Source organism: Cryptomeria japonica, chromosome 5, assembly GCF_030272615.1.
Source record: "Cryptomeria japonica chromosome 5, Sugi_1.0, whole genome shotgun sequence".
NCBI classification, from domain to species: domain Eukaryota; kingdom Viridiplantae; phylum Streptophyta; class Pinopsida; order Cupressales; family Cupressaceae; genus Cryptomeria; species Cryptomeria japonica.
This window is the reverse complement of record NC_081409.1, coordinates 901,780,279-901,796,745: the sequence shown is the minus strand read 5'-3', so window position 1 is coordinate 901,796,745 and position 16,467 is coordinate 901,780,279. Positions and strand designations below refer to the sequence as shown.

Here is a 16,467-nt window from a genome sequence, read left to right as displayed (position 1 = left end):
GAAGGGCATTACTACAGAAAGATCAAAATTTATACATCCAACAGGATACCATGGGTGATAGAAGATAGAATAGTCCACCACGTGATGAGGCTAGAGAAGTGAGGGAAACCATGAGAGGATTACAGGATGGGCAGCAGCGTATAGCAGATACATTGCAGCAACTCATCTCAGCTATACAACAATTGGCTAATTCTAGAAGGCAGAATGGTGAGCAGGAAGATAACATGAGTGTGGTTGGAACTCCCAGGGCCCGTAGAAGTCCTACACATACGGTTGATCGACCTACTAGGCCTACTTTCCTGAGGAATGAGCCAGAAGGAGTAGGGGAAGATGATGATGCTATGTTTGTGGACAATGTCATGACAATGCATGATGAAGGGAGCTTACTACCCCTTAATGTAAGAGAAAATTTGAACTTTGATAGGTTCCCGACTTAGAAGAGGGAGCATGCTAGAGCTAGGCAAGACAGGAGATCACGGAATCGGAACATGGATCTGGAATATGTTACCAGTAAATTGACCCTACCCCTATTTGATGGAAGTGGAAAGGTCACAACACGGTCATGGATTCATAAGTTGGACACCTACTTCAACTTATGGCCTATGACAAAGGGAGATGCAATTAAATTTGCTACATTGCATTTAGATGGAGTGGCTAATGATTGGTGGCATAATGGAATAGTTACCTTGCAACATAATCTTATCACTTCATAGTAGGAGTTTGCTGATTGGTTGGTTGAGCGATTTGATAAGATATATCCAGAGTCTTATTTTAGAGATCTTGCTCAGCTTAAGCAGGTTGGGAGCTTGGAGAGCTACATTGGAGATTTTTAGCGACTATCTGTTATGGTTTCCAATATCTCTGAGAAAAGATTAATTGTGTTGTTCATTGAGGGCCTTCTAGAACCTTTGAGAGGCTGGGTAAAAGATTTTGACCCATCATCATTACAAGAGGCAATGAAGAAGGGTAGAAGTATGGAGTTCGCAGCCCCCAAAAACAAGAGTTTGCATAAAGATGTTCCTTCTACCAGCAATGAGTGTCCCCAACAATTTGCTGATAAGAAAAAGAAATCAGCGACCATGATGGATGAAGAGACATGGGAAGAGTTAAGGAAAAAGAAATTGTGTTTTTGGTGGAAGGAGCCTTACAACAAAGAGCACGATTGCCCTTTGAGGCCCAAGGGAAAGGCAAATCGTATAATGTGGGCATATTATGAGGATTCAAATGCTGAAATTTCAGGTGAGCAAGTTGCTTCAGGGGATGATCAGGGTGGAAAAGCTTCAATAGAGTTTGGGCTTGATGGGAATCTATCTCCTATGGCATTATTTGCTGATGAGCAGGATGAGTTTACTTTCCGATTCAGAGGAATAGTTAGTGGACAACGTTGCATTGCTTTGCTTGACATTGGAGCAACGCGTAATTTTATTGATGAGGGATTTGTGGCCAGATGTAGATTGCAGACAGAGGATTTCAATAGATTTAGAGTCAGAGTTGTAGATGGATATACCCTCATGTGCACCAGACGGATAGGTAATCTCACCTTATAGCTGAATGATTATGAGCTACAAACTGACTTCTATGTGGTCAACATGGGTGCAGTGGATCTAGTTTTGGGCATGAAATTGCTCCAAGACATTGGGATATTTACCGTCAACGTACCTAAATTGGAAATGAAATTTGAATTGAATAATAGGACTTATGTATTGAGGGGAATTGTATATGGGAGTTTGCATTCTATCTCTCTCTGTAGAGAGGAGAATAGGAAGATAGAGGATGAGATCATTCAGGAGGAGTTCACGTTTTCTCATGACTCTAGGGGTACAGAGTGGTATGATTTGAAACATCATGGAGGTGTTGTTCAGTTTGTGAACAATCCCTTGTTTGAGACAGACACTACATGGTCATGTGATAATCCACTCTTTGAGATATATGTTGATCACTCTCACGACCCCAATCCTGAGGTGAGCATTGATCGTAGTGTTTGAGATCTTAGCAGCGCATCGAGATTTCAGACAGGATTCACAAATGAGTTTTTTGAGGTGTACATAGTGAGGAGTGTGTACGGTTTTACCCTTGATCCTTATGTACATGATTTATTTCAGATGCACAGTTCAGTGGCTCATGTGATGGACAGTTTGTATGATAGCATATCGTGTGCCAAGTTTGGAAGCAACCAAGATCAGTGTTATGAGTCGCTTCCACTCGAGACTCTTACTCTAGTGACACCTTTTGGCGAGGATGAGTTGATCTAGCAGGCTCAACTTGATGTGCTAGTGTTACGGGAGTTGTTTGGTGACAACAGGGACATTGCAGAGGTTTTCACTTGGGATCTAGGTGGAGAAGTTTATTTGTAGTCGAGATTGCTTAGGGAGAAGCAATTTTAGGAGGGGCAGACTGTAATGTCCCCATTTTAGCAGACATGGGTTTTGGATGATTAGCCTATTATTTTGACCCTCGTAGGCTAATGAGGATGGTTAGAGGGTCTTCTAAGGCTTGTATCATCTCCAGTGTTCAGCGATTAGCAGTTTTGGCTTTCATTTGAGGTCTCCTGGACTCCGTATGCATTACTTACTATTTATATTAAGTCAGAGTTACATAGAGGGGGACCCTTACTATTTTTAGTAAGGCGTGTGGTCATATGTAGATACCTCAGCTCAACACCAAGTTCTAACGGCATTCAGAGATATTGAGTATTTATGGAGTTATTAATGTTTATTTAGCTCAAATAGATATAAATTAATTAGAAAAGGATATAATATTAAGTTATAACTTAACTTAATATTGAGGGTCATGTCATCATTAAAGAGGGGCCAAATAGTCAATTAATTAATTGGCGTCTAACCCAAGGTGATTATTAAGTTATGAACTTAATGAAACATTATTTCATTTTAATGATTTAAATGCTTTTTGGAGGGGGTCAAACTTTTGAGAAGAATATATATGTGCAAATGAATTGAACTTCATTCATTCTTGAGCATTTTGTTAACTTCATTTATTCTCTGAGGCTTGGGAAAAACAGAGACAAGGGTTTCTGTGATTCCTTGTGCTTTTTGGCATTGGAGAGCATAGCATCTTCTCTGCAGCAGCTATCTGAGGTTGTGAATAACTTCTAAAGATTGCTAAGTTGATTGGCTTCAGACAAAGATCAATATTGAGCGAATTGGAATGAGAAGTCAGTGTGTTTTAAGCAGATTTGAAGAACCAGATTGCAGGCAATCATATGTTGATACTTAGGAGTGCTTTGGAGCCATCTACACTCAGCTATGACCTGCTTTATGACAGCCGCAGTCAGCAATAAGGGCGCTATCTGTTGAGGGGCGATTTATTGTTTTGAAAGCACAAAAGAATTCTGAAATAATTTAGAAGGCAGCGACATACTATAGGAGATCAAAACACAGCCTTTGGAGGTGTAAACAAAAGCTTATGTAACAGATTGAATCAGTAATTCAGGTTCCTATTGTCCCATTGTAGTTGCTTTTTGATTTCAGTCAATTTATAAGGGTTCAAAACAATTGGTTCTATGTTATATCTATGAAATTCATGTATTTATGAATGCATCTTGTTAAGATTCTATGTGCTTGATCATTTGTCTATCACTTGCATTCAATATATCTGAAAATTCCCAAAAAGCAAATAAACAATCGGAAAATACACCAAACAAACCATCAGCAATAAACAAAACAACAGTAACCAGCATAGAGGACAAGGGGTCTTCACAGAAAGGCCAAATTTGAGGGATGCTGCTCTTGGAATTCCCAAGACTCCTTACAGTTTTGTTGTATGGAATAGCAACAAAATTTTTTACTTTGTGACTGCAGTGTGACAACCAAATGAATAACATCGCCCTCAATATACAGAAGCCGTTTAGCTTCTGCACATGCTCTAAAATAATTGCTAACAAATGATAGAGGTGTACTAGTATGGACACTGCTTGGACCACAATGCCTCTACATAAACATTGAGATTTTTGACTGAGCCTTTTGGATGCAATTTGTACACCTTGTTGCAGTTTTCCTGTGGGTGCAAAAAAAAAACACCAAACTTATGAACAAAGAAACCACAATCAGCATGTAGTAGGGAGAGAGGGTTGATTGTGTTGGAAGGTGTGTGCCCTTTTTCCTCTTGGTTGTTCAGTGCCGCCCTCGAGTATTCATGACATGGCTTAACAGCCCCCTATGGTTTGTTTATCTCTGGTGTTTGTATCGAGCATTAATAGGTCTATCTTTTGGCGTGATGACAAACCTCAAATGGTATCGGAGCTCAGGTCATGGGTTTGAATCCCTCAGTTGCACTGGGGGGGATTGTTGGAAGGTGTGTGCCCGCCATCCCCTTGGTTGTTCAGTGCTGCCCTTGGGGACTCACAACATGGCTTAACCGCCTCCTGTGGTTTGTTTATCTTTGTTGTTTGTATCGAGTGTTAATAGGTCGATCTTTTGGTGGAACGACAAACCTTGGCTAACAAATTGAAGTTGTTGAAAGCAAGGTTTCTCTACAAGTTTCTCTATGATGGTGGACGAGCTACAACATCACTATTTATGATTCAATGATGATTGTGCAGGCCGCTAGTTAGCAGATGGCAGATTTTTGGATTTTAACATGTTTTCACAACTTCCACATTACTTCCTAACCATCAAGTAAGCATGGCAAACTGTAAATGATGAAGAATGCAAAAAGAGTGGATGGCTCTGATCTGGCTTCTCACAATGAAATGCCTAGGAAGATGACATCATGTTGTTCTTTTAATAAACCCTATCAAATTGAGTAAATTGGAGGCCTTGAAGCACCCATAGCTGGGCTGTATAGATTGTTTGGACTACAACTCGCACTAGAATAGAACCCCAATATTGCACCTTTATATGACAATAGGAAGGTCCAACAGAAATTTGTTGGCAACCAAATTGGATTGAATATCATAAAAAACCTTTAAAATGTGTACCAAAAATGGTGAAATGCACAAGGGGTAATTTTATCCTCTTCTAAAAATATTTTTATTTTTCGCCCAAATATCTGTACATAATAGAGTTCCATATAATCTACAAGAAATTTTTTTTTGGCAAAAAATGAAGTTACCGTTTTTTGCCGAAGAAACGATATATTTTTTTTCTCAACCTTTCTGGATTCAATGGGGATGATGATTTGAGTCCATGACACTCCAATGATATGCGGGATCACTTAGATACGAGAAAGAACATACAAGCAAAGCTGTGATACCATGTTGGGATTTAGCTGGAATCAAAATGCACAACAACCTTATACATATGGAATTAACTAGCACAAATAGCAATATCTCTCATTTATGTGTGATAAGTAATAGGCTTCAGAAGCAAGCAGATCATTGTTTTTGAGGAATTGACTATGCTCCTCTCAGCTACAGGAAGGAGGCTCAGTTTCAGACTATATCATGCATCTTAAGGATGTGCATGATCAATCGGTGTCAATGAAGAAAAAGATAGATGATGAAGATGTGGTCAGCATAGTATTAAGAGGGTTGCCAACATCTTATGGAGCTTTTATTGAATCACTATACTTGATTGCTGAAACTTAGACACTTGACTTTGACAAAGTGTCATCTTCACTTCTGCAAAAGGAAGGAAGACAGATGCAACTTGAAAGTTTTCATTCACAAGACACACAAAGTGCTTTTGCAGCTCAATTCAAGGGATACCAATTCAATAGAAAGCCATCAACCAAAGTCAATGCATCAATAGTAAAGGTAGAATCCTCATCCAAAGATCATTGCACATGTTACCATTGTAACAAAAATGGTCTTATTGAAATCAACTGTTTTCAAAAGGCTAAGGAATTGTTGAACAAGAAGCTCAAGCCAAAAGCATTGATTGCATTTGAAAACATTCAAGAGTGTGACATTGATGAAGGTGGTGATGGTGCTCTTCAAACATTTGATGAGGAATTTGCATTTTAAAATATTATTGTTGAGTGTGAGTGTTATTACTTATTTACAAAAGTTGTTTTCAATATGTGTCAGTCAAAGTCTATTGTTAAGTCATTCACTAGTCTTGATGGACAATGTAGGACAAAAGGGGTGTTGTACCAAATCTCAGTTCAGATATGAAGTTGTGGAATAAACCACTAGGAAGGTATGAGGGTGGCAGGTGTACTTGTATTCTAGCTTGATGCTAAGATAACACGTGTAGTTTGATAGGTAATGAGTTGTCTTGATTTGACGTAAGGTTAAGGGAGCCTTGACAAGCTTGATAGATTTTAGTATGGATCTATTATAAAGCTCTTTAACACATGATGCAACTTGTGGATTTTAGGATAGTTCCATAAGAAGAGGTTGCTTGGTAAACTATATGTAGATTTTAGGATAGATCTATAGAGGCAAACTATCTATGGGTTTCAGGATGGATTCATACAAGTGAACTATTCATATGGCCAAGTTCAAAATGATGTAATGAAAAAATTTATTAGGTTTGTCATTCAAGGGGGGGTGTTGGTATTGTTTTAGGAATATTACAGTATTAGTTAGGTTTGTCAGTATGTTAAGATATTGGTTGAGTGATTATTTGTTTGTATTATGAGTTCTTAAAACAATTCATCAATGTTAGAGAGTTGTTATAGGAACACTTCTATAACACGAGATAAATTCCTATATAACTGAATATGCATTGAAGAAAGATAATTGAGAAAATAATATTTTTTGTGTAAAATTGGTTCCTCATTTCTTTCCTAAAATCACTAATAAAAAGTTCTGAAATTATCAAGCCCCTCAAAGATCTCAATTTCAGTAGCAATTGCACTTACAAGGTCCTAACCAAGTTTGGAGAATTGGAATGCTTGTATCAATATCTTGAAAATGGTCATGTGTTTGAACTTGCCACCTGAAAAGACAACCTTTCCTTCAACAAATATTGGGGAAGTGGTAGTGTATCATCAATTGTTCTTTTAAATAACTAATGAGCTAGTTGCTGGTCTTTTCAGTTTTTTTTTCGTTCATAAAGATTATAAATAGATAATTATATATTATATTTCTCTAGCCTTAAGTGTGATAGATTTTTAACTTTCCAATGTAATCCTTTTATGAATCATTGCTTTTTTATTCATCTTTTTGTTTTTGATTCTTTTACAAGTTCAAGGCCTCTTGCGAGAATTTCGTAAAAGAATTAAAAATCCTTTTCTTGATACTTATTTAATTATAAATCTCATGTAACTACAAATTTTTTCCTGTTTGACATTTGAATGCGCAACTTCTCATAATGCAGGTTGCTGACTTTGGATTGACAAAGCTTACAGGATCTGTACTAGGAAGCATTTCTTTTACATTTCCAACAAAATTGGTTGGGACATTTGGTTATATGTCCCCAGAGTATGCCATTTTCCCTTTATTTTAGTGAATTAAATATATTCCTACCTAGATAGTGTACTTGATATTTCACAAGCACTTATGTGAATACTTTAATATACATAATGCTTGCAACAAACTGAATGCAGATTTTGCTTATTTGTATGTTATGAAAAGGTCTTTTTTCTGTTATTTTGTCATGTACATAAAGCTTACAATATAATTTTAGTTGGCATGTTGAGAATTTAGAATTAATTTTTAAAAATTATACCATGGTTTGATAAGTTCTTTTTGACCATTTTAAGTTGAGTAAGTAGAAATTTTACATGCTTACATGATTTTCAAGTGCTCAAATAATGTATCTTCTTGAAGCATTCTTGACCATGTTAAGTTGAATACATAATAATTTGACATGCTTACACAAGTTGAAAGCTTGAAAATGTCATCCCGTGGCTTCCCCAGCCAAATGACCTAGGAAATCCGTCTCGAAGATGTTTCACAAGGTATGCCTCCGAACCCACCCCCAAATATTGTGCTTCCACTTCCAAAGTTTGATGAAGCCCACAAATGTCTTGAAAATTTCACCCTTATGGGTTACTTTGTGGGAAAGGTACTGTTGTGAGGTTTTCGCACATCGCTCCATTGTGAATGGGGACCCCCACTTTTTTTTCCACTTCCTAGGATAGTGTTGGAGTCCTTAGCTATTAGCCTTTGCATTGGAGGGGTATAATTGGCAAAGAGGCCATGAGTCAAGAGGATAACCTTTTTTTGTGAGGGGTAAAATGAAGTGATTTTGATGGAGAAAGAGGTTTTACATAGGAGCCCTCAAAGAACAAGTCCAATCAATAATGCAAATGCTTCTTTCATCATCCGAGTGACTTATATGCATCCCAACGAGAGATGATCTTCAGGAGCAAAATGTGACTAAGTATACAAAATTTTCAAGTGCTCTCTACTTGGAGCGAAATCTGCTTCTCTTGCTCATAATTAGGAGTGAAATGGACTTCTTGAGCAACATTTGAGGGAACTGAGTGAGTTTATAAGCCTTTAACAACATTTTGATCATAGAGGAAGTGAAGCTTATCACGAATTCAACCAAGGAGTGAAGGGGGATTGCTAGTAATGGTTACTTCAAGTGCTCCTCTTTTGGAGTGAAATTCACTTCAAGTGCCCCTCTCTCAGAGCGAGTTTCACTTCTATTGCCTCAGGTTGAAGGTGAAGCCACAATCAAGGTGAGTTTTGAGGTCTTTTGGTATATAGGAGCATAAACTAAGATATAAAACGATGAGATTCAACTCAAAGATGCATTTTCAAATTACTTCAATTGCTCCCTAGTAGGAGTGAAATTTACTTCAAATGCCCTTGATTGAAAGTGAAATTGATCCTACAATACACCTTAAGCCCAATTTGAAACACTCGAATGGATGGAATCAAGGAGAGTGAACAAGGTGAGTTAAGAGTTAACTTGAAATTTCAACATCAAGTGCATCACCTTTGGAGCGAACTTCAAGTGCATCACCTTTGTGTTGTGCTTGCACACCTCGCCTTGTCCTTGACAGGGGACCCCCAGTTTGTGTCTGTCTGTCCCGACAGAAGAGAGAAGACGTTTAAAATTCAAGTCATAATGCAAAGGCTAAAAGCTAGACTTGACCCTCAAAGCCAAAATAATACCTCAAACTGGAAAATCGGCCTTGACCCTATTCACAATATTGGTTCATTAGCCGAAAATACCCTTTGGCTCGAAAAAGCACAAGTTAATAGAGTCTAAATCGCGCAATAGATGTCTTTTGGCCGAAAATGGCTAATCTCACGAAATGATTCAAAAGGCCAAAAAGTTAATAAGGACTAAACCTCACAAAATCGTGACTCAGGTCGAAAATCATTAAGGTTTTCCAAATCGTGTGGTTTAGGCGCCGAAAATGGAACAGAGAAGACATCTTGCGTTTCTCAAGTCATAACCCGAAAACTTCATCCAAGGCAAAAATCACTAAAACATTGAAATCACACAAAACTACTTAAGAGGTTGAAATCATTTTCAAACTTGTAGAACCCTCTCGTGAGCCAAAGTTGAAGGATGAAGAGCTGCTTGTTTCGAACAAACCCTAAGTCGCGCGATATCATTTGCCCGAAAAAGAGAAATAGGGTGATCTAACCTTAAAATCTCGCGAATCCCCTCCATAGGCTGAAAAGCTTCAGAGCCTGATTTTTGAAGGACAAACAAAAGTCGCACGAAATAGCTCAGAAAGCCGACGATAAGAAGAGTAAACATCGCTCAAAGGAGTTTTATAAGCCGAAAATGGGACACATGACAATCGCCATTTCTTCTAATGCCCAAAAATCACAGAAAGAGTCAAATTCGCTCAAGTCTGAAGTCATCCTCAAAGCCCAAAATACGAGACAAAACTCTTCATTAAGCCGAATTTCTTCAAAGTTCACAAATCATGCCATGAGGTCGAAAATGAAGTAAACTTTTAAATTTCACGCATTTTGTTTTAAAGGGCCAAATTTCGGGTCAAGTAAGGAGGAAGTCGAAGTCCAAAATCGCACATTTTAATGAAAAGATCCGAATTTCATAAACAAAGGATGCATTTAGCCCAAAGTTTGCAAGTGAAGGGTGCCTAAACACAAACTTGCAAAATCTCCTTCAAGCCCGAAATTGGCTAGTAGAGGCAAAAATCGTGCAATTTTGTCTATTAGGCTGAAATTGCAAAGCTGATAAATCGGTTAAGTAGGCCGAAAGGCAAGAAAGACTCAAAAGCAATGGCATAAAACCTTCAAATCGCGATATAAACATTTTGGCTGAAAAGATAAAAGGCATGACAAAGTTGTGCAAAATAATGTTCCAACTCGAAATTTTCAAAGGGGAGCTTTAAATTCAAAAGTTGCTCGTTTTCCCTAAGATAGCAGATTTTATCAGCCAAAGTGAGGAAAATCTCACATTTGGGCTAGAAACCCAAACGTCATGAAGGTTCAGATTTTATGTTTGAAGAGGCATTTAGAAAAATACATCTCACAAAGAGCTTCCCAAACCCGAAATCCATTGAGACGTAGCTCGACATCGCATAAAATTTAATGTTTGTTAAATTAATTTAAATTAATTTTTCAAATTGATTAATTGAGGGTTAAAATTGATTGTTCGCAGGAAAGCAATGTCGGGAGAAGCTAAGGCGTCAACTGGAAACCTCAAGGAGCCCTGATTGTGAGCAAAGTTGGAGAAGAAGATGCAGGGGTGCGAGATTGAAACCAAGCATTGGGAAGCATGCCACTGAACACGCTGGAAGACAAGTTGAAGTCTACCACCGAGACTAAAGAAAAAGAACATAGAATGCTACTTGAATTATGCATTCTCGAGAAATGCACAGCTAGATTTAATTCCAAAAATTCAGTTTGGAAAATTGAAACTGTTTTATTGTAAAACTCCCTGGGGGCCCCACTCAAGATATTTTGAAACAGAAGGGAAACAGGTCAGTTGTGGACAATTATGTTCAACTACCGGATAGACCCAAATTGAAGCCAAATAGTGATAGGTAGTTGAAAAGGTGGTTGGGTAGATAACTGAAAATTGAGTGGGTATGGGTTAAGGCTGCTAGCTTCTAGAAGGCAGATTGCAACCCTTGGATGCAGTCAATCCTGGCCCCCGGTTCGACATGTAAAATCTATAAAAGGCAGAGGCCTTTCTTTTGTTAAAGGTTAGAGTTTTGTAGTGGGATTTTAGAAGTTAGAATAAGCTAGATTGTAGAAAGTTAAATTTTAGTAGCATAGAGATGCTGTAGAAATTGTTGTAATGGCAGCTGAAGCAAATATATGGACATTGAATATGGTGTTATTGTCTTTGTTTTCGTTCTGTTTTCATGGTTTCTTTCAGCTAGTTAATTTTAGAGTGCAGGGATTTTAATGGTGAAGTGTAGAGGGGTATTTGATGCATTTCTGGTTCATACCACTGGGGGTCTGCTGATTGTAGTTCATTGTGCATGGTTAGTCTGAACCCAAACTGTGCTTAGTTCAATTGTAGGTATTCGTCTTAGGTTGCGCCAGAATTGGGTGCCTAAAACGAGTGCCTTCGGTTTGAAAATCCTTCATCCCTTGGAGCTTGCACCGTTCTTGTCTAGTTGTGACGGTGTCTTTGGCAAAACAGGAACCGGCTTATCAAAATCTATCTACCCACTGCATCGATTGTTATCATCCTTGTCCTTAGGCTTCCTAAACCCTTCTCTTTTGCTTTTATTTCCTAGTTCGAAAATCGCAGCAGACCAGCTTGTTGCAAAACGTAAGTCCCCTTGTGCTCCCCACTGAGTTATCCCACAATCAAGAACTGACATTTGGAACCTTGAGATCATCCCCATCGATCAACTAAAACAATATTAGGGCTTCCTTATACAAGAGAGGATAGGATACTCGGCGAGATCATTCTATTTTGCGTTGGCCGGATGGAGTCGTAGTTCCGTGACTTTAGCCAAGTCAACACTTTGGAGCGAACTTCAAGTGCATCACCTTTGGAGCAAATTTCAAGTGCATCACTTTTGGAGCAAACTTCAAGTGCTTCACTTTGGGAGCAAACTTCAAGTTCTCCCTAGTTGAAGCGAATTTTGCTTCATGTGCTCAACTCTCAGAGTGAAATTCCTCTAGAGGCCTTCCCTAAGGTTAGTTTGTCATGTTTTCATCAATAAATGGTTGAAAGGCTCAATGTTAGAACCCATAGAATGAAGAGAAGTGAGTGAAAGAAAGTTCAATGACAAGTTTGAAGATCACTTAAAGTGCTCCTCTTTTGGAGCGAATTTCGCTTCAAGTGCTCCTTCTTTGGAGCAAATTTCACTTCAAGTGCTCTACAAAAAAATTCATCAGCAAATACAAAAAAATGTCAAGGATGGTGATTGCAAAGCAAAAGGAGGAAGATTGTAAGGTCTACACCACCATGCAAAGGAGAAAACTTCATTTACAAGCACAAAATGCCCAAGAGGAATCTCAACTCTCACCGCACCATGGAGACATGAAGAGATCAAAGGAGTGTGAAGGAGAAGTCATACAATCACCCCAAGGCAAGCAGGCGAGGATGGAGGAATGAATTAGTTACATCAATGCTTCCCATCACCACTACTTTGAGTGAACTTGAAATGTTGAGTATCAAGAGATATCTCTCAACATCCCTTCATGATGATGAATCAAGTCTACAAGTGCAAAGTTGAGGTGTCATCCCAATCATTACTCCACCAATCAAAGAGGTCCAACATCAACATGTCTTGATTCAATGGATCTGACTCGTCCATGAAGGCACAAACTTCGAGGTACCTACCCTTGTTATCCATTGGTCGAATATTCCAGAGGGGACATGTGTCCGAATATTACAATCATTTCATTGGCCAGAATTGAGTTTGTTGTAACAAACCCTAATTAGGGTTTCATTGTAAAATCTTGGCCGTTGATTGGGTTCGATCTCGACTGTTCATTCTAATGAGCTCTCTCTATAAAGCTCAAGCTCTTCATTTGTAAAGGTTTATAGTGAATGGAATAGAAGAAGAGTTAGTAGCTCAAGAATAGTTTAGTAGAAGTTAGAAGTTAGAATAGATTAGGAGAAGGAATTGTTGTTAAAGACTTGTAAATGAGATACTCTTTTCTTTGAAGTTATGGTGAAATGTATTATTTCAACAAGTCTCATGGTTTCTACTTCTCCTTTTCTTTTACGTTGATTAGATTGAATGGAAGAATTTGTTGAATGCATTTGTGTGGAATCCGTTTAGTCCATACCACTAGCCCCTTGCTGATTGTAAGTGTGCCTTGCGTGGTCAACTAGAGCGATGTGAGCTTAACTTCAAATTGTTATATATCCGTTGTTTATGCATTAACTTGAATATTAATCAATGTTTGATGATAATGATTTGAACATCTTTGATTATACCTTAGAAGATTGCACTGAGCTTGTGTCAAATTGTTCAGTTTGATGGTGAGACCTTGCCCAGTAGGATTCCATCGAATCATTCACTCTTCTCTTGCATTCTTAGGATTAAAATAGACTCCCTAAACCCTATGTCTTTTGCTCTTTCTTTATTCTTCAAGCAAGTAATTAGGATCCAAGTTCCGGCGATTCAAGCATTCAACAATTCAACGTAAGTCCCCTTTGTAATTCCAGCATAATCACATCAAACCAATGAGCTTATCCACACGTCGCGACCCAACATACAAGAATCTTGGAGTTGCCTCAAGTGATCCTTAAGCTAAAGTTCAGCATTTGAGTAACTTTGTTCGAGAGAGGATAAGATACTTTTGGGTATTTTATTCTGTGTTCGCATGTGCATGAAAAACACATCAACAGGTACCTCCTAAAATTGTTCTTCATGATTGGGTTTCTAGACCTTGGACCCCATATTGGATTCAACTTCTGTAATTTTTTTTTTTTCTGGTACTGATTAAAAAAAACAACTTATTTTCTGCTTATTTCCGTATAAAACCTACAAAAAGCAGTTCATGTTGTAATGCTTATGTGAATGTTAGAATCTTCAAGAATTTTGTAACAGAAAATTGAATGATCATTAAAAACATTCCAATCAGATTTTCTTATAAAAAGAAGATTGTTGTTTGCATTCTCAAATGGTCTACTTAATTGGCAAAATTTCAATTTTTGTTTTATGGGTGCTTATTACAACTATGGTCAACCGCAAAGCCAGGAGTGCTTCTAAATCCACTGTCAAATCTTATGGGCAATGAGATTAGTTGAATAAGTTTCAAACCCTGTCAACTTCCTTGTGTTGATGGTGACAATTTCTACTTCCTAGCTTGGTCTAGTTGCTTTGAAACCCTAGGCTGGTCCAATTTCTCATACCTTGTCACCAATGGTGGGCAAAGAAGATCACGAAACCCATTCGAGCATTTGGTAGAAGGTGAGTTTGCTCCTTGACATAGACAACCAAGACAACTCAATGTTCAATTTGAGCTATGTTGCTCATGACACTATCGTCTTAAATAGTTATTCTGCCCTTGATGGGCTAGATAACAAGGAAATGCCTCTTGATTTTCAATGAATCGTATTTACTACAATGCGAGGGGTGTCACAAACCTCCCTCAGAAATACTCTATTCCTGATATGTGTGTTCGATTCCCAAAATTAGACATCCTTTGCCTTTAGGAGGTCAAAGTGTCGGGTTTTTTGCTTTCCGTTACATTCCATGCCATTTGGCCTTATATTTTTCCCTTCTATTTGAACCATGAAGTTGGCTGTGACGAAGTTGTCACCATTCTCTCGCTTATGAGGCATCAACTTTTGGCTAGTCATGGGTGTGACCTCACTAATTGAGTGGTATGGTCTGCTTTTTATATGAACAATCATTCCTTTGGGGTAATTAATGTTTATGCTTCCAATGATGTTGTTGAAAGATCTGCCCTTTGGCGTTCCACTTGGGTTTTGTGTGGTTATTTTGGATTGAAATGCCCTATGATAAATTCAGAACCTTGCGAATGCGTTAGATAGCTAGCAAAAGGAGGCTCAATTTGACATGGACAATAAATTAGGTCTTTTCAACCTCAACTTCAGTCATCATTTAGATCAATCACCCTAGTATACGTGGACCAACTTGTAGGCCAGACTTGACAGAGATTTAAAGCGGGTTGATCATCCATGATTTCAGCATAATCCTTCTTCACATTTTGCTAGTTGTTATTTCTTACCCATCGAATTGTTGGTGGATGTTGTCATATCTGACTGCTTCCCCAATGGTTTTGCATTGAATGGAAACTTGTATCTCCCAAAACTATGAAGAATCAAGTCTTCTTCAACACTTAGTCACAAGGCCAAATCTTCTCATATCCAACGTGTTTAGAATCTTGAGCCATGTTCCTTACATGACATTGGGTGATTACGAGGTGGAATGATGCCATAACTCATATGCCTAGTTTCTCTACCTATATGAGCATTAGTTGGCTTGCCTTCACCACTGCTCATAGGATGCCACCACTTGGGAGCTCCATCAAGTTGTTGCTGCATTAGAAGCTTAATCGGGCCATTGTCGCATTGGAAGCTCAATTGGGCCGTTGTTGTAATCAAAGATCAACCATTTGACCCATTGTCCAACTTCGACTTGCTCAACTGTGATAGTAGAAGCAAATTGCAGTTGTCGATTCTGCCTATGGTGCTCAAATCAAGGACAAATTATGGTGACTTAAAATTGGCATAATGTTTCAAAGGATTTTTTCTAGGTTTTGTGGGCTTGCTGCACTTCTCATAACATCAAGACATTTCATGAAGGTTAACTCCTTCATGAATCACCTGATATTCTCTAGGATTTTGTTTGGTATTATGAGAATGTTTTTTCTGCCTTGTAGAACATGCCTATAAGATAAATTGCTTTGCAACAATGTCTTTTGATTGTCCCTTGTTGGCTATCCAACGCTCAATGCTTCTTCCTTGACCAATTCCTATTATTGGATGACCTCAAAGAGCCTGTTTTCTCTATGGCCAATGACAAAGCCCTTGGCCTTGACAACTTCATTTGCGAATTCTACAAAACCTTTTGGGACACTGTTGGTAGTGATCTCCTTAAGGTGTACCTGGAGGCCATAAACATTGGGTCATTAGGAAAGTTAATCAATAAAGGTAACATTAAATTCATACCTAAATTGGAGATTCAAACTATATCAATAATTGGCATCCTATCACTCTACTAGATGTCTCCTACAAGATCATTGCCAAAGCGTTGGCTCTAAAGCTTCGCTCGATGTTGCCACTTATTGTAAGACTCAAATAGATATATTCAATATTACGCTATGGAAGGATGTGATATTCCCATCACATCACATGATGTAAGGTTTCTTTTTAAAAAAAAATATAAATAAATAAAAGACAAAATCAATTATCAAATAAGGTAATAATGTTAACATTGATATTTAATTAATTTAATTTAATTAATAAGTTTAAGGTATATTGATATTTAATAATAATCAAGGTGATTATTATATATAGGATTAAGGCATTTAATAAATTAAGTAATTATTAAATATTTTAAATAGGATTAATTCATTTAATATATTTAATGATTATTAAATATTAATAAAGTTAATTCACTTAATAGTTCAAATGATTATTAAAAATATTAAATGTCATGCACTTTAATAAAGTGCTATTTTAGTAAGGCCACACCCCCCCCTTCCCCCCCACGGGAATCAGTGGGACGGAAAAT

General features: G+C 37.9%; 1 protein-coding gene across 3 annotated transcripts in view; it reads left to right on the top strand.

Annotated features, from left to right (window-relative positions):
* Positions 1 to 16,467, top strand: part of LOC131034672 (chitin elicitor receptor kinase 1) — a 175,772-nt gene that overhangs the window by 88,129 nt on the left and 71,176 nt on the right. For all 3 annotated transcript variants that reach the window (XM_057966244.2, XM_057966243.2, XM_057966245.2), the window contains one exon: positions 7,224 to 7,327. In XM_057966244.2, the coding sequence (XP_057822227.1) occupies positions 7,224 to 7,327 (104 nt within the window). The remainder of the gene's footprint in view (positions 1 to 7,223; positions 7,328 to 16,467) is intronic.